Source organism: Neomonachus schauinslandi, chromosome 1 (assembly GCF_002201575.2).
Source record: "Neomonachus schauinslandi chromosome 1, ASM220157v2, whole genome shotgun sequence".
Taxonomy (NCBI): domain Eukaryota; kingdom Metazoa; phylum Chordata; class Mammalia; order Carnivora; family Phocidae; genus Neomonachus; species Neomonachus schauinslandi.
This window is the reverse complement of record NC_058403.1, coordinates 118,087,849-118,110,963: the sequence shown is the minus strand read 5'-3', so window position 1 is coordinate 118,110,963 and position 23,115 is coordinate 118,087,849. Positions and strand designations below refer to the sequence as shown.

At 43.4% G+C, this 23,115-nt stretch overlaps 1 protein-coding gene across 1 annotated transcript in view; it reads left to right on the top strand.

Moving 5' to 3' along the window:
- The window catches only part of GRK7 (G protein-coupled receptor kinase 7), a 28,609-nt gene extending 5,650 nt beyond the window's left edge, over positions 1-22,959 (top strand). The window contains exons 3-4 of the mRNA XM_021678733.1: positions 14,707-14,981; positions 22,623-22,959. Of these exons, the coding sequence (XP_021534408.1) occupies positions 14,707-14,981; positions 22,623-22,959 (612 nt within the window). The remainder of the gene's footprint in view (positions 1-14,706; positions 14,982-22,622) is intronic.
- Positions 22,960-23,115: the final 156 nt, after the last annotated feature.

Here is a 23,115-nt window from a genome sequence, read left to right as displayed (position 1 = left end):
GATTCCCTGAGAATCTCTGAGCAGTGGAGGATTCCCTGAGAATCTCTTCCCGTTTCCCTGCTCTGGTGTCCTCAATGTTAGCCTCACTCTCACTCAGGTGATCCCTGCGCAAAGGCCACCAGCATCTCCATACATATCCTACCAACTGAGCAACCCCATGGAAAGAAAACACTTCTTTACAAACAGTTCCTTCACATTTCCCAGGGTAGACTCTCAATGGACAACTCAAGTCACATGCCCAACCACAACCCATTCCACTGACCAGGATGAGATCACTGCTGTTCCCAGGAGCCAGGGAGAAGGTCTGTCCCGTCTAAATCTCATGGACTGACATCAGAAGAATGTGTTCTCCAAAGGAAAATCAGGATGGAAAAGAATGAGAAATGGATGTCAGCTAGGCAAAGAGTGGATACCCCTAGTAACTGCTGTTACCTCCATGGTTTGAAAAGTTTGAAAGCTTTCTGACCCCTTAATCAAGAGACGATGGGATCTAGATCTTTTTTAAGAAGATTCTATGAGGTAGGAATATTATTAGCTCCATTTTACAGATGGAGAAATTGAGACCCAGAGAGGTTAAGTTACCCACTCAAAGACACATTTCTAATATGTGATATGAACCCAGGTACATCAAATTCAAGGGCACTTACAGTCTTGATTCTACTCTGTTAAATTCACACAGCAGGACATGGCCTAGGTTTTTAATGCTATAAAAGGCTTTTCTCCAGTAAAACTCAGAATAAGTATATGTGATGACATTAGCATATCTTCCTCAGGCTGGTCTGATATGGATACCAACCAGAAGTCCAGCTGAACCTCTGACAGAGTTAAGACTTCAAAAAGGAGCACCCCCACCTATGGGAACGATGTGACTAATGTCTCAGAGCCAGCCTCCCACACATAGGCACAATATAAATAAACATGGTCCCAGCCACTGTCTGCGTTCACTTTTAATAAATGTGATAAGCACTCCCGCCTCTATTCAGCTGACATCTACACGCATACAATAAAACTAATTCACATCACTTTTTTAGAGACTCTGGGAAAATATAATAGGAACATTGGGCAGTGGGGTTCATGCTGGGACTTTCAAATTCCTTATTCTAAGTGGAGAACAGTGACCTTCAGATTTTATGGAACATGAATCCTTAAGACGTGTTCTTTTGTCAGGACTGGGAACGAAGTTAGAACTGTGAGCCAAAAGCTCGTGACACATTTGGTTACCTTGTCCTGCTCTGAAGCTTCTGACCAACTCCTCACATTCAGAGGGACGATGGGTGACAGAGGATGGGCATTATATTTAGTCTGAAGCTTCTATTGTCCTGAATACAGTGCTAGAGACACACTGAAGAAGTGATTTTTAAAAGATCTCAGAATGTGTTTCATCAAAATTAACACCTTCATACCTCACCATCATTATGACCCTGCTCCAAAATTCTTTCTCTTTGAGAACTCACTTCTGAGAAACAGTGGAAGAGCCTTATAGGAGTGGAATTCTGGTTACTTCTTCGTCACACGTTGGTCTCCACCAAAATTATAACCACTGTCATTAACTAAATTTAGTTCCTAGTAATTTTTGACCACTACCATCCAATCCATTCTGAAAGTATTTATCACTATTAAGGGCATTCAAAAATATTCATTAAAGCCTAAGAATTATTTTTAACATCTCTTCATTCAAAAGGCAGTCATTCATTCACTCACTCCTTCATTCACCATATATGTATTGAGCATTTCCCACATGCCAGGACTGCACTAAACCTAAAGGATAGAAAGATGAGCAAAAAATGGACATGATTTCCTGCCCTCATGGAACTTAGTCTAGGGAAGATAGAACTGAAAAATCACTCACAGGAATATAAAGTGTCAATTAGAATAAATGCTGTGAAGATGTGATACATGGGGCTCTCCAAGGAGGATTTGACTTAATTTGTGAGAATCCAAGCGTTAACCATAAGGGAAATACAACTTAACTTGCTATCAGAGGGCTATCAGCAAAGTCCTTGGAGCAGTGTCTTAGGCTGGGTTCCCTGGAAACACACTTGGAGACACGTTTCCATGTGGAAGACTTATTAGGGTGCATTCTCAGGAGATCTACGCATGAGGGGAAGGCAGGATTGGGCAGAGGGAGAAGCTGATCCACAATGAAGTGGAACCAAGACCTCAGTCAATCCTTCAACAAGTTCTTGAGTTGGGATGGCCCTTCAGAGTTGTCCCAAATAGGGGACAGAGTTTAGGTTTTTGTATGCCCCCATGGGCCAGTCAGTGGCCTTGGCTGGCTGCTAGCAGGGGGGCAGCTTAGGCTAGGCAGTTGCCTGGGGCCAAGAGCAGGTCCCAGGGTGAGGTGCAGCTGTGAGCAATCAGCAGTCTGGTCCCAGCTAGGGCTGGCTACATAATTTTTCAGGCTCCTCATGAATTGCACTTGGGGGACCCTCATTCAAATGCCGGCAGAAAGCTCTCTCGTTTCTTCCATGATTAATCTTGTTGAAAGTCATGGTGGTTTTTGCTATTCAATGTCACACTCCCTTAGGCTTAGAAAGATAGGAGTAAGGAAGACCCTCATAGGCATCAGGGCCCCACCCAACGGGTGGGCCTGAGGAAGCAAGTGCCTGACCCCAACCCTGAGCCCAACCCTGCACCTGAGTCCAGGCCCCCCACAGCAGCAGAGGGTCACAACAGTTGCCAAGCAGAGACAGTGGAGGAAACAGCCAGGACCCCAGGGCTAGGAGGCAGAAATGTGGCGGGAGACAGGACTGTGTGTGAGCCAGGCTCCCTACCCCAAGGGCATACTCTATCATCTCACTGGACTTAATTGACAAGATCCAAGATCCAAATTCAGAAATGTGTCAAGACAGCTTCCGCACAGCATCGAACCCCAGCACAGGGCTACTGCTGAGCACAGGGCACGGTTCAGCTGCACCGCAGATTGGCCTGATCCCAGCAGCAAGGGAGGCCATACCTGCAGAGGGGATCTGGGCAGAGTACCACAGTCGCCACTCCAGGTGGCAGAGCCAGTGCAAAGTGCCCGAGTACAGGGAACCAGAAGGCCCCAGGACCAGGAAGAGACTGACAGTAAAAGGGTGGTTAAAAATACATGTGACCAAAGCTGTCCATGTTGGGTGCATAGGAAGGGCACCCAGCCTGACATAGGATTACGGTGTCAGGAAAGGTTTCCTGGAGGAAATAACAACCAAGTTGAGATGTACAAGGCAAACAGAAGCTAGGCAGGTAAGGAAGAAAGAGAATGGGCTATGCAGAGGGTCAGCATAGGTCGTGGTCCTCAACTGAGGGCAATTCTGGCCCCCAGGGGAATTCTGGCAATCTCTGCAGACATTTTGGTTGTCATGATGGGGAAAAAGCTACTGGCATCTAGTGGGTAGAGGCCAGGGATGCCGCTAAACATCTTACAGTGCACAGCACAGCCCCCACCACAAAGAACCATCTGGCCCACAATGTCCATACTGTCACAGTTGAAAAATCCTGCCCAGCTAAAAGCCTGGAACGAGAGGCCTGGGGCTCAGGCACAGAACGTAGTGACTCTGCAGCTGCTTAGAATGCGGAGTCACAGGGTTGGAAGGGGGTGACAGCCGGTGAGCATAGCAGATGTCAGTCCCTAGAAGGCTGGAGGAGTCCAACAAGGGCATTCCAACTGAGTGCCTAGGGTGTTGGGGAGCCACTGAAGGCTTTCGGGCAGGAAAATGACAAAAGCAGCTTTGGAAGGACACTCAGGAAGAGGGAGCCGGGATGAGAGTAAACAGGAGGGAGTGAGGCAGAGGGCCTGAGACCTGGGGGGGCCCTGGCAGCACACTGTCCAGGGAATTGTAAGAGTGAGGAGAGAGAGCCTACAGGAGCGGCAGGAGGGGACTGTCATGCAGGATGATATGATCAGGGACCAAAAAGTTGCATCATCGTTGTTGATATGGACACATGTTGGAAGCTCGGAGCATCCATCCAGATCGAGTGCAGCTGATGAAATACGGCCCGCAGGGCCAACCAGAGGGAAGAAGTATGTGTGCCGGTCCTGGCTCTGCCACTTCCTGTGGCTGCTGGGACAGATGCACAGGCTGACCCCTCACGTGGGATGCCTATACGTAGGGACACTGAGGACTGAGGGCCAACTCATGCTCTACATGCCAAGCCATGCAGAGTGCCTTCCATTAATTGGCACAGACATGCCACTTAGTCTGGCCATAGCCCTGCGCTTGACCCCAGGCAAGTCATGCCTCTTCAGTGAGCCTGGTTAATACAGCCCGCCTCTGAGGTTTGATGAGAAGATTAAGAAGCAAGGCAGATAAATGCCTAGCAGAGGGTCAGCCCTTGGTAGGCACTCAAGGAATGATTGCTGTGATTATTCTACGAAGCCAAGTACCAGACCCCTCGGTCACAATCCCTTCTGTTGCACTGTTTCTGCCTCCCCTGTCGGCACTGTACCTTCTCAGGTAACCTTTGCACCTGTGCTTTGTTCTCTGAGAGGCACAGGGAGCCTGCAGGACCCCAGGGCTGCAGTGTGTACAGTGGGGTGGGGGGCGCGCAGCTCCCCTCTTGACCGAGCCAAGCAGGCACACACAGTTGCCTTGCTTGTCACATCTTAGAGACACCGTGGAAAATATGCCTCAGCCCGCTGCCGGAGAGATCCAGGGAACATGAAACCACCAAAGAGCACACTCCAGTGGAAGAATCACAACTCTTGATCTCTGCCCATGTGCCAGGCCCTGCCTTTCAATCTGATGGAATCTTAGAGGCTTTGGAGTTTTTCTTCTTGTGTAGCTGTCCTGCCTGAGAGACCCGGAACCCAGACTTGGTGACCATGGTCTCTAACACCTGTTGAGGGCCCGCTGTGTGCCAGGCTTTTGGGAGGTACTCTGTTTTATTGCTTTAATCCTTATCATGGCCCTGTGGAGTAGGAGCTGTGAGGCTCAGAGAGGTTGAATAACTGGCTGGGGGTGACCAGCTAGTAACTGGGAGAGCTGGGATCTGAGCCACCACCGAATGACGCCAGGCTGGACAGCTGTGGAAAGCAGTATTGCAGAAACCTCTCTTTTGGATCCCTTGCAGGGTCTCTCTGGCATGGGTGTCCTCCCAGGGGTGTCAGAAAGAGCAGGAAGCTGCGTCTGGTGATGTTCCTGCTGCACCTAGGAAGTGGCCGGCAGAAAGCAGACGGGGAGCAAAAGCAAGCCCTCTGGAGGCTGCAGCCTGGGGCTGCGCAAGCAGGCGGAGCCTCGAAGCTAAATCCCCTGGGGTCTCAGGCCGCATTCCTCTGAGGTCTGCAAAGGCCACCGCTTAAAGGCGCAGAGGAGCAGCTGGGAACAAGAACAAAGCGGCCAGGCCCCCCTCGGAGGAAGGAAGGAGCGAGCCCCAGGAAACAGCTGATAGCGCTAAGCTCAGCTTGTTTTTTTCCTCTGCTCAACAGTTCTCCTGCCACGGCAAACAAAAGATGTACATTCTGATTCCCTCTTCTGTTTGGATTGTGCTGCCGAGTGGATCTGGTTTGTGATGAGCTGGGGGGAAGAGGCACCCGCGGGCAGTTTCTTGCTCCGCTGGCCAGTTTGCTGGGCCACCACCAACAAACGCAGAGAGCTTCCTTTTGGGCATCTTTCTCCCCGCCCAGTCATCAAATCCAGCTTGGCCTGGACACACCAGGGGCACGATGCTGCCGTTTCTTCTAATTAAGCTTGCCACCTTTTCAGATTCATTGGGAGCTCGAGGCTTACTGGTTATCTTGACCTTGAAGGACCGGCAACGTACACCTGCATGAGTTCACACACACACTTTTTCATGGATATATAAAGCTATTAAGATGTGAACTGTGCCCTCTCAGCCCCACTGAAAGGCCCCTCCCTGTTCTCAGCACTGCCAAGGTCACAGTCCACTGCTGCCCAGAGTCACATTGGGACTGTTCAGAGGACAGAATCCGCCCAGCCTGGCCTTGCCACCAGGCTCCCATGGGCCCAGGGGTAAGGGTGACAACAGCTACAGGGTCAGTGGAAGCCAGCATCCAACAGCAAGGACAATGTAAGGGGTGTCTGCACAGGTCCGGACAGGCTGGCTCTGATCCTGATCCCACCGTAGGGTGTTCACCCTCCTCAAAGTTTCAACACCTGTAGGTGTCCGGTGGTCCTGATGGGCCTAAGCAATACACACGCGGTGACTGTAGTAGTTGTACTTCTTGCTGCCCCCTGGGGGGCAATATGGAAGGAGGCATTATTACTGGCTTCCTAAACCCTGTAAGGTCTGATGCTTGATGCCCTGCCATGCTGGGTATACCTTGTTTTGCCTGACCAGGTGTTGACTATGTGGGTCCATCAAAAGGCACTATAAAACAAAAGCAAAACAAAATGAAGGAAACAGAACAAAAAAATATATACAGAAACCTCCCCTAAGAGTTTTGTGGCTGCTGACACTTGAGTGATCCCTCTAGCCCTGGCAATGGCTGTTCTGGTCACATGGACTGAAAGTGACTGTTTTGATGACACAGAGACTGATGTGTGGAGGCCCTTTGTAACTGCAGGAGTTAAACTGAGCTGTGAGAGGTCAGCGTGGTTGGACCCTGCCTCATGCTGCTTGGCCCGTTCTCTCCTCCCACCCCACTCCGAGGAGGCAGTCCACATGCAGAAGACAAATGGCATAAAGGGCAGGCAATTAATTTTTTCAGCTGGAGGCTGAGATGGAATTTGGGTGCTTAGAGTCTGGAGTGCGCCTCTAATTCCATTCTTCTCTGTGAAATACCTCCACTCCTTAAGGAGGTGGTGCCCTTCAAAATTCCATCACTGACATTTTCTGTCTTTAGGACCAAGAGGTAAATTTAGTCCTGAAAATTATTTGGAAGGGATCTAAAGCTACCCTGCATGCTGTCTTGTGCTCTTTCCATTACACCAAGAGGCTATAGTGCTGTAAAGATGGCGGGCTGATTCTTCATTTATTTCCCTGGGGAGGGAGCAAGGTGGTCCCGGAGCATGGCTCGGGATCTGGTTCCCTCCTCCTAGCAATCTCGGTAGTGTGGAGCAGCCCAGCCAGCCTGATTAGCAGAGATACAGGCAAAGGATGTTGGGAAAAGGGGAAGGGAAGCAGCTTAAGCAGGAATGGACCAAGATGAGGTCTTGGTCCTTGGTAGATGGGGAGATGGAAGGAGAGGACACTAAGGAGAGAAAAGAAATCCTGAAGGGAACTTGGAAGGGTAAGAAAAAGCCACATCACCTACTTCCAAAGAGGCAGTGTAATGTAGTGGTTCTAAGTGCAGAGCTCTGTGTGAATCTTGCGTGGGTGACCTTGGGCAAGATTTAAACCCTCTGTAGTTCAGTTTTCTTTTTTTTTTTTTTTAGATTTTTATTTATTTATTTATTTATTTGAGAGAGAGAGAAATAGCACAGGAGGGGGGAGTGTCAGAGGGAGAAGCAGACTCCCCGCTAAGCAGGGAACCCGATGTGGGACTCGATCCCGGGACTCCAGGATCATGACCTGAGCTGAAGGCAGTCGCCCAACCAACTGAGCCACTCAGGCACCCTGTAGTTCAGTTTTCTAATCTGTAAAATGGGAGATAAAAATTGTTTCTATCTCATAGGGTTATCATAAAGATGAAACAAGGGATGCTGGGTGGCTTAGTCAGTTAAGTGTCTGTCTTCGGCTCAGGTCATGATCCCAGGGTCCTGGGATCGAGTCCTGCATTGGGCTACCTGCTCAGCAAGGAGTCTGCTTCTCCCTCTGCCTGCTCTACCTGCTGTTCCCCCTGCTTGTGCTCTCTCTCTCTCTCTCTCTGACAAATAAATAAATAAATAAAATCTTTAAAAAAAAATAAAGATGAAACAAGAAATTCACATAAAGCACTTGAGAAAATACTTAGCATGTAATGAGCACTTAATAAGCATTTTACATTATTATTTCCAATTTTTCCCCTAGCTGTGTCTCACATCCTTTGTTTAGGACAAGGCATGTTCTCCACTTTCACCCTATACCTTCTACTGAGCAACTGATATTTATCTGGTGACCCAATTAACTATTTTGATCACTAAAGTTACTTGCTTCTGAAATCTGCTCATTGGAAGGGTGCCACACGCAGAGTGAACTCACAATCAGTGTTGCTAAGTAGAATTTACCAATCACCACTGTCTGAACTGCAGTTGGATATTGTTTGTAGTCTTTCTCCCTGCTTCTCCCACCCCAGCAGAAGAGATTGAACCAGAGAGAAGCTGGACACAGGAACATATAGTCCAACTGAGAGTTGTAGAGCATGAAATACTATGTGATGTGGGGAGACCCTCAGTCCCCTCCCCACCTTAGCTCCCAGAATGAGAGCAAGCAGGCTGACCCCTCTCAAATGGGGTATTGGAGCATATCTCTCTCTGAGGAAATGGAGTAGCCTAACACAAAAGGTCTGTGGGTACTCACAGGTGGCGTCCCCACTGAAATGGCTTGGCAAGATCACCCTACAGTGAAGTCCACCAGTTGACAAGCTTCTTGTCAGCTTTTTGGTGTTACATTCTTAAATACAAGTAGTCAAAGATCACTTGTTATTTGAAGGAACCCTCCAAAATGAAAGACTATGCAAAAACAAACAGAAGAGAGAAGCTTATAGAAAGTAGGAACAATGCAATGAGTAGAAGGTAACATTTTTTTAAAATGTATAATTAATATCTTATGAGATTTAAGAGAAGATATTGCATCCATGAAGCAAGAACAGAAGCTAGAAAACAAGGAACATTCAGAGAAGAAAAAGGGCATTTGGAAATAAAAAAATTCACAAATAAATTTGCAGGACAACATGGATAAATCTCAAAAACATTATGTTAAAAAAAGAAGTCAGACACAAAAGAGTATCTACCATACAATTCCATTTACATAAAATCCAAGAACAGACAAAACTAATCTATGGTGACAGAAATCAGAAAGTGGTTGCCTAGGAAGTAGAGAGGAGAATGGACTAGAAAGAGACACAAGGGGACTTTCTGGGTGGATGAAATATTCTATATCTTGTTTGGGTGGTATTTATGTGGGTGTATTCAGTTATCAAAATTTACTGAACTGAACATCTATGATCTGTGCACACTATTATATGTTAATGATACTTTAATAAAAAACATTTGCAGAAATGAAATTTCAGTAGAAGGATTAAGCCTCTAGATCTAGCTATTAATTCACAGGAAATACAAAGAATAGGGGAACATGTTAAATGACACCACAGGGAGGCAGTCAGCAAAATCTGACCTGGGGCACTCTAGAATTTAGCCAGCTTTTCCAACAAAATCTTCCAGGGGGCTGGGGAGGCAGACACATGAGGAACTTATATATTCACAGAGATTAAAGAGACATACCAAACAATGACACTGTGTGAACTTTATTTAGATCCAAATTTAAGCAAACTATTTAGAGGACAATTTTATAGCACAATTGGAGAAGTGTAAACATGTCCAGATATTTGATAATGTTAAAGAATTTTTGTTATTTTTTAAGTGAGATAATGATATTGTAGTGCTTTGGTTTTGTTTGTTTGCTTTTAAGTGGCCTTACCTTTTAGAGACTCATAGCAAAATATAAATGATGATGTCTAGGAGAGTCTGGGCCAGTAGGAGTGGGTAGGGGACACAGATGAAACAAGACTGACCATTTGTTGATAATTCTTGAAGCTGAGTATAGCATATACTGGGTTTATTATTCTAGTCTCTCTTTTGTATATGTTTGAAATTTCCCATAATAAAATACTTAAAAAAAAAATAGGGAAAAAAATAGAGGAAGTTCTCCTAGAAAAAATAAAAAAAGGAAATCCTAGAAAAAGACAAAGAGATGGAAAATAGAAGCAAAAGATAAGAAGCGTAGGGGATACGTTCAGGATTTCCAAAAACAAAAAGAGAGGAAAGAAAATGGAAGGGAGAAAATGATCAAAGAAGTAATATAAGAAAGTTTCCCGATTCTGACAGCCTTTAGATCCTGGATTGAGTGACCTGCCAGTAGCCAGCATCACAAATGAAAAAGCCCCATACCAAAGTACATCACTGAGAAATTTCATCAAGTTGGAGTACTGGGCCACAAATCTCACACACCTTCTAACAGTCCCTCTCTGCCTCTTCTCTCGCTCCTGGACAGCACTCTGTTGGCTCCACTTGTAGGCTGAGTTGCACCTCCTCTTTTAGAATTGGAGGAAATATCAGACTGCAATGTGAATCCTGGTTTCTAGCAAGCTGCTGAAGGTCTGGACAACATCTAGAAATACAGACAAGTTAGCTTTTGAGTAATCCTTGACGAATGGAAATAGGAGATGGGAGGGAGCTGGGTAGATGGATTCCCTCTTCTTCACTCTCCCCTGTAGTTCCTCTTTATGACCCTTGTAGAAGATTCTGTTGTGCCTGATGGACCAGCAGCTACGTATTGCATCCCCTTCTCTCACTCCTTTTCCCCTCCGCATTCTTTTTTTTTTTTAAGATTTTATTTATTTATTCGAGAGAGACAGTGAGAGCACGAGCGGGAGGGAGGGGCAACAGGAGAGGGAAAAGCAGACTCCCCACTGAGCAGGGAGCCCACAACACAGGGCTGGATCCCAGGACCCCGGGATCATGACCTGAGCCAGAGGCAGACGCTTAACCCGCTGAGCCACCCAAGGGCCCCCTTCCCTCTGTATTCTATTATAAAAACTTTCAAACATATAGGAAAGTTGAAAGAATTTCACAGCAAGCACCTGTATACCCATTACCTACCTGTTTACCATGAACATTTTGAACAGCTTTATTGAGATATAATTTAAATACGGTAAAATTGACCCATTTAAAGTATACAATTCAGTGGGTTTTAGTATATTCATAGAGCAATGCAAACATTATCACAATTTTAGAATCTTTTCTTCACCCCAAAAAGAAACCCCCTGCCCTTTAGCAGTCACTCCCATTCCCCCGTCCCAACCCTAAGCAACCACTAATCCACTTTCTGGCTCTGTGGAATTGCCTATTTTGGACATTTTATATAAATGGAAACACAATATGTGGCCTTTTGTATTTGGCTTCTTTCACTTAGCGTAATGTTTTCAGGGTTCATCCATGTTGTAGCATGTAATTAATACATTCCTTTTTATGGCCAAACAATATTCCATTGTATATCATTAATATTTTATTAGATTCACTTTATCACATGTCTCTCCATCTATCCATCCCTCTATTGATCCATTAATTTGTCTTATATCTTTTAGGTATTTCTAAGTAGGCTTACTCCCCTTTTTCCACAACCCTCAGCACCTTTGCCTTGCACACCTCTCAAATAAAGCTCATATCACATGGTCGCCTTAGGTACAAAGGAAGCTGAGAGATGGAGTGCTCAGCCTTCTGACCTCTCTGGTAGAGGGACAAGGGAAAAGGGGGACTGGGAATGAATTTTTGCTATTTTGGCATACAGTGTTTCTCAGTCTCATCCACATCTCTTCCTCTAGTCTCCCCTCCCACCATTACATCCCACAGATCTTGTGTTCCAGAAATGCCAAATTCCTTAAAGCTCCCTGAACACCCCACATGATTTCTGGCTCCATCTCTTGCACGTGCTCATTAGCTGGCTAGCCTGCTCAGGGGGACAGATTCTTCCCTCATGATTCAGTTCAGCTATCACTCTTCAGTGAAGTATCCCCAACACACACACACATACATACCCTCTCACCTCCCTGTGCTTTTTTATACTCCCATTACAGCATTTACTGTACTCTATTTAATTAACCTTTTGACCTGTCTCCATCAGCCTGTAAATCCTGAAGGGCAACGGCCAGGTATCATATGTCTTGGTATCCGTAGAACTCACTGCAGGGCATGGTTCAATATTGGTTGCATAGTGAATGGAAAACATCTAGTTACCATCTTTACTGTTGTTTATTTAACAAACATTTTGTTGGGTATGCACCGCATGAGGCCCTATAGTAAGTTCCTAGTTTGGATACAAAGTCGAGTAAGACTACATCCTGGGCCTCAGGGGAACCTACAGGACCCTTCTGTCTGGACAAATGCAAAACTAGACAAGATGCCAGGACAACAAATGTAAACTGGGACTGTGCTGGGCAACCCGGGAACATATGGTCACCCAAATTATATATCAGCTTCTATGAAAACAGCAGTACCATGCTGACTCATGCCCGGCCTGTCAGACCCAGTCACTTCCAGACAGGCCAATTACTTCTCATTAGTGCTTGGGTCATATATGCTTTTCATTGTTGTTACCCATGTAGAAATTATCCATGAAATTTAATATTCCTAGGGCATTATATATATAGTGCATGTAAAAATATATACTTAAGCAATTAGAAAAAAATCACCTGATAAAAAACTAAAAACACTTTTCAGCCTTTTTTGATGTACTGGAATGCATATTTGTAATCAGTGTGTGAAATCCACTATATATATATATATTAACAATATATAGTATTAACAATAGACTCTAGTCTGTTGTCTTTATTGACGGGCTTTTGGAGGTTTCCAGCTTGTGACCATTATAAATAATGGAGCTATGAACATCTCTATGTAGATTCCTTTTTCTTTCTTCTGAGTCATTTCTTGGAGATATATACTCCAAGATGAAGTAAACTGATTGAAGGAGAGGAACAGTTGGTACATATTATTTTCTGTGACTCTATCTTACTGCTCTCCTAAAAGTCTGGGTCAATTTACAGAGCACATCTGTTTTTCACAACTCTGCCAATAATTTATATGATCATTTTTATGTACTAATAGAAGCCTATTGTCATTTTAGGGTGTTCTTTGAATTTTTCCTTTTTTTTCCTTAAAGATTTTATTTATTTATTTATTTATTTATTTATTTATTTATTTGAGAGAGAGAGAGCAAGAGAGAGAAAGCACGAACCAGGTGAGGGGCAGAGGGAGAAGCAGACTCCCCGCTGAGCAGGGAGCCTGCCATGGGGCTCAATCCCGGGACCCCAGTATCATGACCTGAGCCAAAGGCAGACAATTAACCAACTGAGCCACCCAGGCGCCCCAGGTGTTCTTTGAATTTTTAATTGCTGCAGAGGTTATACATTATACTTTAACCAAAAACAAGCTAGTTTTTGGAAAACAATGTGTTTGTGTGTGTGTGTGTGTGTATGTATATATATGTATATTTTATAATTACAAGGTATGTTATAGATATTCATTAAATATTTATTGGGGGTACCTGGTTGCTCAGTCAGTTAAGTGTCCAACTCTTGGTTTTGGCTCAGGTCGTGATCTCAGGGTTATAGGATCGAGCCCCATGTGGTGCTCTGTGCTTGGCTTGGAGTCGGCTTGAGATTCTTCCCTCCCCAAACCTCTCCCTCTGTCCCTCCCCTTGTGCACACACATACTCTCATTCTCTCTCAAATAAGTAAATAAAATATTTTCAAAAATTTGTCAAATTAATGTATTAAAATAACACATTCACAAAAAGACAATAACTGCATGATTCCCCATACATGAGGTACCTAGAGTAGTCAGATTAGTAGAGACAGAAAGTAGAATGGTGGTTGCCAGGGCCTAGGGAGTGGGGGCAATGGGGAGTTGTAGTTTAACGAGTATAGAGTTTCAGTTTTGCGAGATGGAAAGTGATTATGGTTGCACAACAATGTGAATGTACTTAATACTCTTGAACTGTACATTTAAAAATTATTTAGATGGTAAATTTTAAGTTATATGGATAAATATGTATTTTTTAACTCAATGGTCATTTGGCATGTACTGTCAGTAGAAATGTGCCTACAAAATATAGTCATGCATGTTAAATGAATTTTCATGTGTGGAATTTTTTAGATTAAAATGACTGTGCTAGTTTTTCAATGCAGGGATAGGCAGAGATGTGTGATATTAACATCATTATATAGCAAATAGAGGAAGAATCACAGACCAGATAATATATGAACATTCAATATTAGCAATAAAGTGTTCAACCTTTAAAACCATGCATCTAATTTTCTATTATCTGTGAATAAAATACAGAGGCAGAGCTTAGGGGAATCACAGAGACATCCACTTGAACTTTTCACCTTATTGATGAAATGAGGGGCTAGGTGACTTCCTCATTTCAAGGGCAGCCCATCTGTCCCTTTAATTAATTAATTAATTAATTTATTTATTTATTTATTTATTTATTTATTAAACTCCATGCCCAGCATGACTCACGACCCTGAGAAGACCTCAGCTGAGATTGAGTCAATTGTCTCAGTGATGGGTATTAAGGAGGGCATGTATTGCATGGAGCACTGCGTGTTATACGCAAACAATGAATCATGGAATACTACATCAAAAACTAATGATGTACGTATGGTGACTAACATAACATAATAAAAAATAAACAAACAAATAAATAAAATATTAAATTATATCCATAAGAAAAAAACACAAAGTACGTGATTTCATTAAAGATAATAGGTTAGCATTACTTTTTTTTTTTTTTTTTGGTTGGCATTACTTTACTGAAAAAAATATTTAAAATAAAAGAGTCAGTTGTCTGAACCACCCAGGCACCCCTCATCTGTCCCTTTTATAATGCACTCCAGCTAAATCCTCTTGGCCAGAATGGATGACATGGCCTACCCCAGCTGCCCCAGAGGATGCTAGGAGAGCAGAGACTAGAATAGGTTAGGCACATTGCCACCCCAAATACTTAGGATTCACTTAACAAAGAAAGAAAAGGAGAATGGGTATTGGATAGGCAATCAGCAGCATCTGTTACACTCAAATTAGTGTTTTTGTTTTGTTTTGTTTCTTGTTTGGGGTGTTACAGGCTGGAACCAATGGTTATATGGCTCCTGAAATCCTAATGGAAAAAGTGAGTTATTCCTACCCTGTGGACTGGTTTGCAATGGGATGCAGTATTTATGAAATGGTTGCTGGACGAACACCATTCAAAGATTACAAGGAAAAAGTCAGTAAAGAGGATTTAAAGCAAAGAACCCTGAAAGAAGAGGTCAGATTCCAACATGATAACTTCACAGAGGAAGCAAAAGATATTTGCAGACTCTTCTTGGCTAAGAAACCAGAGCAACGTTTAGGAAGCAGGTAAACTACCATATAACAGAGGTAATTAGCAATGTCAGCATTGTCCACAGGTTTGGATTAATGACGAGGACTTGGGATTAGGTATTATTATTTTCCTATTATTATTTGCATATTATATGGTCAAGTGTTTCTGATACTTTCAAACACTGTGAGCACTTGATGTGAAATGATCTCCAAGATATATTTTAAAGTAAAAAAGTGAGTTGCAAAACAGCATACATCAAAGAAAGAAAGAAAGAGGAAAGGGGAAAAGAGAAGAGAAAAGAAAAGTGATCTATAATTCAAATAGTTGCATAGAATATTTTGGGCAGAGTATACAAAGAATGTATACGATTGGTGGTCTCTAATAAAAAGAAATTAGGGGCAGGTGACAGGGATGCAAATGAAGATTTTCACTCTATAGCCCTATTATCTCTTGGATTTTGAATTGTGAATAAATGATTCAAAAAGGAATACAATTAAAATTTAAAACCCATCAGTACCAGGGCACTTTCCTTTTGAAGAAAGTCGAGTTTTATTGCTTACAGGGAATAATAAGATCAAGCTATTTTAGAAGAAACAAAATAAGTAAAAGCTGAGCTGTAAAAAGGCCCTTGGCAGTGGGTAACTGTGTTATATAGAGAAAAAACCAAGGGCTTTAGATTCACAGACATAGACTCCCATCCCAGCTCTGTATGTCATTGTACCTCAAGCAGTTGAATTGCTCTCTCAGAGTCTCAATATCCTCATGTATTAAAATTGGGGATTTATGGGTATGATGATTAATTTTATGACAACTTGACTAGGCCACCATACTCAGATATTTGATCAATTATTCTAGATGCTTCTGTGCAGGTATTTTTAAGATAAGCTTAATATATAAATCAGTAGCCTTTGAGTAAAGGAGATTATTGTTGATAATGTGGATGGGTCTCATCCAGTCAGTTGAAGGCCTTCACAGAAAAGGACTGACTTCCCTGGGAGAAGAGGGAATTCTGCTGGCAAACCACCTTTGGACTTGAACTGCAACTCTTCCCTGGGTCTCCAGCTTGATGACCTACCTTGCAGGATTTGGACTTGCCAAACCTCTACAATTGTGCGAGCCAATTCCTTAAAGTAATCCATCCATCCTTCCTCCCTCCTTCCCTCCCTCTCTCAATCTCTCTTTCTCTCTCTCTCTATGTCTCTCTCATATACATGCACACATATTGTCAGGGAGAAAAAGCTTCTCCTCTACCCTCTTAGAGGCCTGCAAACTAAACTGACAAAACACAGATAGTAAGAGAAAAGACAGGCTTTTATTTATGCACGTATACAAGAGTTCACAGAAAAATGTGACTGGGATCAGTTAGAATTATAGACCATCTTAACAGGGTAAGGGGAGGAGCAGAAGGGTACTTGCAGGAAAACAAATAATTTCTTAGAATTGCTGGGGGGGGGGGGGGGCACTTACGAGAGAACAAATGACGTTTAGGAGAACAGGTGGGAGATACGAGGGTTTTGTGACAGTGGCTACTTAGGTGTGGAGCCGACTTCTGTCACTGGTGCTAAGAGTCAGTCTTTTCCAGTTCTAAGACTCCCAGAGAGAAGATTTATGAGTTCAGTTTTTGGAGTCTCTGCTTCTAGGCAGATAAGGGAAATTCAAAACCTGTATCTGTTGACTCGCAAATGCCTTCAGCCCCAAATAATTTTTATGCTACCGTAGTACATTCTGGACCCTTTCAACATCCTGTTGGTTCTGTTTCTCTAGAGAACCCTGACTTACACAGTCGGAAACTTTGAGGTTTAGATATAACATATATAAAGTAACTGATAGCAACTATTACTAATTTGTTCTAAGAGAGATACCAGATAATATTTTGACTGAACTATGAGCTTGAATGTCTTAAATTCTTAGATTGAATTTTCAAAATTTAAAAATATATACAAATATGGGTGCCTGGGTGGCTCAGTTGGTTAAGCGACTGCCTTCGGCTCAGGTCATGATCCTGGAGTCCCGGGATCGAGTCCCGCATCGGACTCCCTGCTCGGCGGGGAGTCTGCTTCTCCCTCTGACCCTCCTCCCTCTCATGCTCTCTGTCTCTCATTCTCTCTCTCGCAAATAAATAAAAAATTAAAAAAAAAATATATATATATACAAATATGAAAACTACAACATGAAGTAATATGACTGCTTTTTACTATTACCCCAGAACATAGGCAGTAAAATTACCCTCAATCTTCCAAGTAGCTGCTACTGAAGGCTCTAGAACAAGGCTGCCTCAATTCAAAATATTTGAGTATGGAGGTAAGCTTTTAATTTTCGACCTCATTGTTTTAAATAGCGAAACAAGATCCATTTGTAATGACTTTCAAAGCATGACAGACACCAAACTAACAAATGAGTATTTTGAAATTTGACGGAAACTCTACATTTAAGCGAAGGAAAACGTGGAACTGATTTTCCTGTGTAGAGTCCAACGTTGTTGCATTAGTGTGGTCGGAACAGGCCGCGTCATGATAACAAGCAAATCCCAAAGTCTCTGAGGCTTGCAACGACGGGAATTTTTTTCTCCCTCGCACAAAGTGCCTTATGCGTGCAGCAGCACTCCCTTCGGGTACCTCCCTTCGGAGCAGAGACTGAGAGCCAGGCTGCATCCATCTGACAGCTCCACTGGAGCTCGTGGCTTCCCGTCGCTGTAGCGGAGAAAAGAGCATACACAACCCCGGGGAGCTTTGTACTGCCTCCGCCCGGAAGCGACCCACTCGCCCATCACTTACACTCGCTTGTTTGCCCTGCGCAAGGTCCAAGGGTCTGGCTAGTGTCGTCTTCCCTGTGCCCAGGGAGGAGAGGAGAACCGGAAATGGTGACCCCTGACCGTCTCTACTGCCCGGGTTCTCAAGTGCAGGGAGTCTAAGGGGGCATCCCAACAGCGGCGGAGGCCGCAAAGAAAGCGAACAGCCTCTTCAGATGACCTCCCTGAAGGTGGCTTTGGGGAAAAAAGAGACAACCTGCCCGCTTGGTATGTTTGTTTGAAAAATCTATCTTGACACTCTATAAACACACTTTGGGTATAGAAAATGAAATATTGACAAACTTCTTCAGGAAAATGCCACCTTAGAGCACTGGATCATTGCCTGAAGCTGCTCCATCAAGCAAGACCTTTTTATAAAGCATCTGTTGTTGTGACTGTTTTGAATAAAACTGTTTACAACATTCGAGAAAAGGCATATAAAAACCAGCTGTTCGGTGAAAGAGAAAACCTTCCAACATTTTCATTTCAACTCTCTGTATTTTTTTTTTAATTCAAATGAGATAATGTTTGATTAATCTAGTGGTGTCCTTCAAAGCCAAGCAAATGCCTACTCAACATGTTACACAGAAGAGAGGTCAAGTGCCCCCTCCCTCTTGCATTCACAAACATTTGAAATAAATTTTAAAACCCTTTTCCCTCTTTAGACATCACTGAAAGGATCTCCTCCTTTGTCTTCATAGGTCTGTGAATTAATTTTGTTTTGCATAGAAGTTGAAAGCTTTAAAAAAAAAATAAATTGAAAGCTTTTCTGAGCATCTCACAAAAGCTCCAGATAGAGTTTATGATGTTTTCTAATAAAATAAAAGCTGAAGATTACTTAAGCATTTTGCAGGTTTTCTTCTGATCAGTCAATGCAGCAGAACAAGATCAACTAATCATGCAAGTCTGACTTAAGTGCTTCTCCGACACATAATTTCATACCAAAACATACTGTTCTTGGCAGACCAAACCCCACAGAGTGGTCTTCATGTATGGTCAGGTGGTATCTTTTCTTCATTGACTGTTCCAAGAAAATCCATTGTAATCTCTATGTAGGGTTCAGTAACACAAGAGCTCCTATAAATGCTCCGAAATAGAACCTACTCCAGTCAGCAGGAGAAGTCTTCCTGCAGCTGCCAGGTTGGCTAGGGCAGAAGATGTTGCCCCCATCAACAGCCTCTCTTATTTGTCCAAAGTGCACTGCCTAAGGATGGGCCAAAAGATCCCTGCATGAAGCTGCCAGGGCAAGATTCAAGAGTAAAATAACATCCATGCTATTTCTAATTACAGAACTGAGGTAAGAGTCATTAGTGCAAAAGATAAAGTGATCAGATTTGTCGTGGTCCAGACACTGAGTAAAAGGAATAGGGACTGGAAAACCTGGTCTTTTGTTGTTGGCATCAGCAACCACAGACACTTAGTGAGAAAGGGCATAAAGCCTAGGCCCTGCCCTCCAGGGTCACCTAGTCAGGGCGCTGAGGAACATAAAGAAAACCTTTAGTGGCCTGTTGTTCCCTTATCCTCTGTGGCTCGTTGCAAAAGGGCTGAAGTGGCCATCCCTGTCGGGCAAACCAAGGCCATTTGGGCCTGTCACTTGAGGTGTTCCTTGAGAACTGTTCATACTGATGTCAAGACTGGCTTGGCAAATTTCTCAAGGTTACTGAGCCCCTGGGAACTCTTTGTTTATCCAAGTTAAAGCTGCTCAGAGTGAGTTTAAGTTGCTCTCTTGACCTGGGGGATACTGCGTTCACGCCTGCTGGTGGCCCTCAAGGTGGTACAAGCTCCTTCCTCACGTCACCTGGTCCCATTCCAGTTCCTTTGTTTTCTTTGAGACACAGAGTCTTGGGGTTCATTCCTGATTTACATAGATGGAATTCTAGCTCTATCCTTGTTCTGCCACCTTTAAATTCTTTTTTTTTTAAGATTTTAATTATTTATTGGAGAGAGAGAGAAAGAGACAGAGATAGCGAGAGAGAAAGAGAGCAGGAGCAGGGAGGAGAGGGAGAAGCAGGCTCCCTGCTGAGCTGGGAGCCCCATGTGGGGCTCGATCCCAGGACCCCTGGGATCATGACCTGAGCCGAAGGCAGACGCTTAACTGACAGAGCCACCCAGGCGCCCCTCTATCCTTGTTCTGCCACATTTAAATTTTATCTGATACCCTCCCTACCACCAAAATCTGATACCTTAAAATGGTGAATGTTGCTGTGAAAATTATACCTCAATAAACCTAAGAGAAAAATACATCTTTGAAGCTTCAAAGCTATCTCAGTAACCCTCCCTCAAGGCTCTGACTCTACAGGATGTGAACCACACAGACATTGGTCAGTAGGTTCTAGTAGATGGCAAGCCTGCATTTTCCTTCCTTTAAATTGATGGAGACTTGGTGGCTTTGGGGAAAACAGAGACAGCTTGTAGTATCTCATGATACAGTTCTCCATATCTGTTTTTCATTTGGGTCATAATGAGATAAGTCCAAGGAGTCCTGCATCATTCTGGATGGGGCTAGGCCTGAACCACAGAACAACCCAGGGAATGGCTGGACATCAGATGCCTACAGCTGGATTTCTCTTTTCCATAATAATATTTGATTACAATTTTCCTTTGAAAAATTCACCTATGTTTGGCTTTTTCAGATGCATAGCCATTTATGAATGCAGAAGCAAGTGAAGAGGTTAAAAGTACAATGAAAAGACAGACAGGCATTGTTGTGATGGTTAAATGTGATAACATAAGTGCAGAGCTTAACTTTGTATTAGCTGAGAGTAGGTTCTGGATAAATGCCAGTTATTCCCACTATTATTATTAGTAATGTCATTACTGTGTTTAGAACTGTTAGAGTCCACTGCAGTAATTATCTGACATAGTAGGGAATCTGTAAGGGGGGCATATGGGAGAAATCCTCAATTCTTTTCCTAAAAGTTTTTGATAACTGGAATAAAAGTAAAGGAAACCTGTGAATGTGATTAATTTTTACCAAGGTTGATTTACAACAGAAATTGACTTTTCCCTAAGGGGAGACATTTCTTTCTTTTTCTTTCTCTCTCTTTTTTTTTAAGATTTTATTTAATTCAGAGAGTGAGAGAGAGCAGGAGCAGGGGAAGGGGCAGAGGGAAAGGGAGAAGCAGAACTCCCCGCTGAGCAGGGAGCCCGATGTGGGGCTCAATCCCAGGACCCTGGGAACATGACCTGAGCCGAAGGCAGATGCTTAACTGACTGAGCCACCCAGGTACCCCTCTTTTTTTTTTTTTTTAAGATTTATTTATTTATTTTAGAGAGAGAGTATACAGGGGGAGGGGCAGAGAGGAAGAGAGAGAATCTCAAGCAGACTCCCTGCTGAGTGTAGAGCCCAAGGTGGGATTCAATCCCACAACACTGAGATCATGACCCATGTCAAAATCAAGAGTCAGATGCTTAATGAACATATCTACTCACATAAAAAGGAAAAAAATCATTTGAATCTGATGCCACAATACAGCCCCCTTTTTATTTCTTTAAAACCTGGACTTAAGTGTGGTCCCCAAAGATCTCCATCTCCTGTTATCCACACTCTTGTGTAATCCCTTCCCTTAGGGTGGGCTGGACTTATTCATTTGCTTCTAACAATATGGCAGAAGTGATGAGATGTCATTTCCAAGATTAGGTAGTAAAAAGACTGTGCCTTTTATCTTGGGCTCAGGGGAAAGCCAGGTGTAAAGTTATAGGTAGCTTTGTGGAGAGGCTCACATGGTGAGGGATGGAGACCTGCCAATAACCATGTGAGTGAGCTTGGAAGCAGATTTCCTCCCCTAGTCCCAGTTGAACCTTCAGATGAGACCACAGCGCTGATGAACCACCTCATGAAAGACCTTGAGCCAGAGGCACCCAGTTAAGCCATTTCTAGATTCTTCACCCACAGAAACTGAGATAGTAAATGTTTGTTTGTTTGTTTTTTTAAAGATTTTATTTATTTGACAAAGAGAGACACAGTGAGAGAGGGAACACAAGCAGGGGGAGTGGGAGAGGGAGAAGCAGGCTTCCCCGTGGAGCAGAGAGCCCGATGTGGGGCTCAATCCCAGGACCCTGGGATCATGACCTGAGCCGAAGGCAGACGCTTAACGACTGAGCCACCCAGGCACCCAATGTTTGTTGTTTTAAGCTGCTGCATGTTGGGGCAGTTTGTTACACAGCAATAGATAACTAATACAAGAAGTTACACAATTGGGAACATACATTTTCCCCCCCTTATTCTAAGGCAAATACTGGCATAATTTCTAGCACAAGGAAAGAGGGCTTGGTAACCAATAACCATAGTCTTGAGCATTGAATGTATGCTCATTCATGCTACTAAAAATTACTAATGGATTTTTTTAAAGTCTTTAAAAGTATTGTGGCAATTGGGGGAGGTAGGTGGAGCTCCTAAAAATCATGTCATATGAAGACTGAGGCAATATGGGTGCTGTTTTTTAGGATGTGAGTGGGGCTGTGTGTGGATAGACATGCTTCCCTTGTTCTATGTGACCCTGAAGGGTAGAGCAAAATGCAATGGCTGGAAGTTGCAGGGAAGCAGGTTCTGGCCCCACTGAATTTTGCTTGTATTTCCACAAAACACTAAGAATAAAAGTCATGTCAACTGCTTGACTCTAAAAATTAGATCTACATGTGAAGGTTATCTGCAAACAATGAAAATGCTACTGTCTGCATAAGATGGAATTGCGGGTGATTTTTTTAAATTGTAGCTGAAATTTAAAGTTATTATTTTTCCAAAGTATTCTTTACATCGTTGTATTGTCTTTGCAATTAAAATGAAATCGTATTACAGGAAAAGAATGCTAGACACTTCGTATTGTTAGAACATTTCCTGTTTTGGTTTGTTACTGTGTCTCAGGCTGACCATCTCCTTTCTTCACAGAGAAAAGTCTGATGATCCCAGGCAACACCCTTTCTTCAAAACCATCAATTTTGCTCGCCTGGAAGCTGGCCTAATTGAGCCGCCATTTGTGCCAGACCCTTCAGTGGTTTATGCCAAAGACATCGCTGAAATTGAAGATTTCTCTGAGGTTCGGGGAATTGAATTTGATGATAAAGATAAGATGTTCTTCCAAAGATTTGCAACAGGTGCTGTCCCTATAGCATGGCAGGAAGAGATTATAGAAACGGGACTGTTTGAAGAATTGAACGACCCCAACAGGCCTGCAGATTGTGGGGATCGTAATTCATCCAAGTCTGGTGTGTGTTTGTTATTATAAGTTGTTCTCTCCACCAGATAGGCAGCAGGAATCTCAGCTGACATAATCCTCGAACGTTCCTAACACATGAAAATCTGTTGAATGAGGACTGATCAATCAGGAGGGGCATTTCAACCATAGAACAGTTCAAAGGACAGGTGAGCTCACCACTAGGAC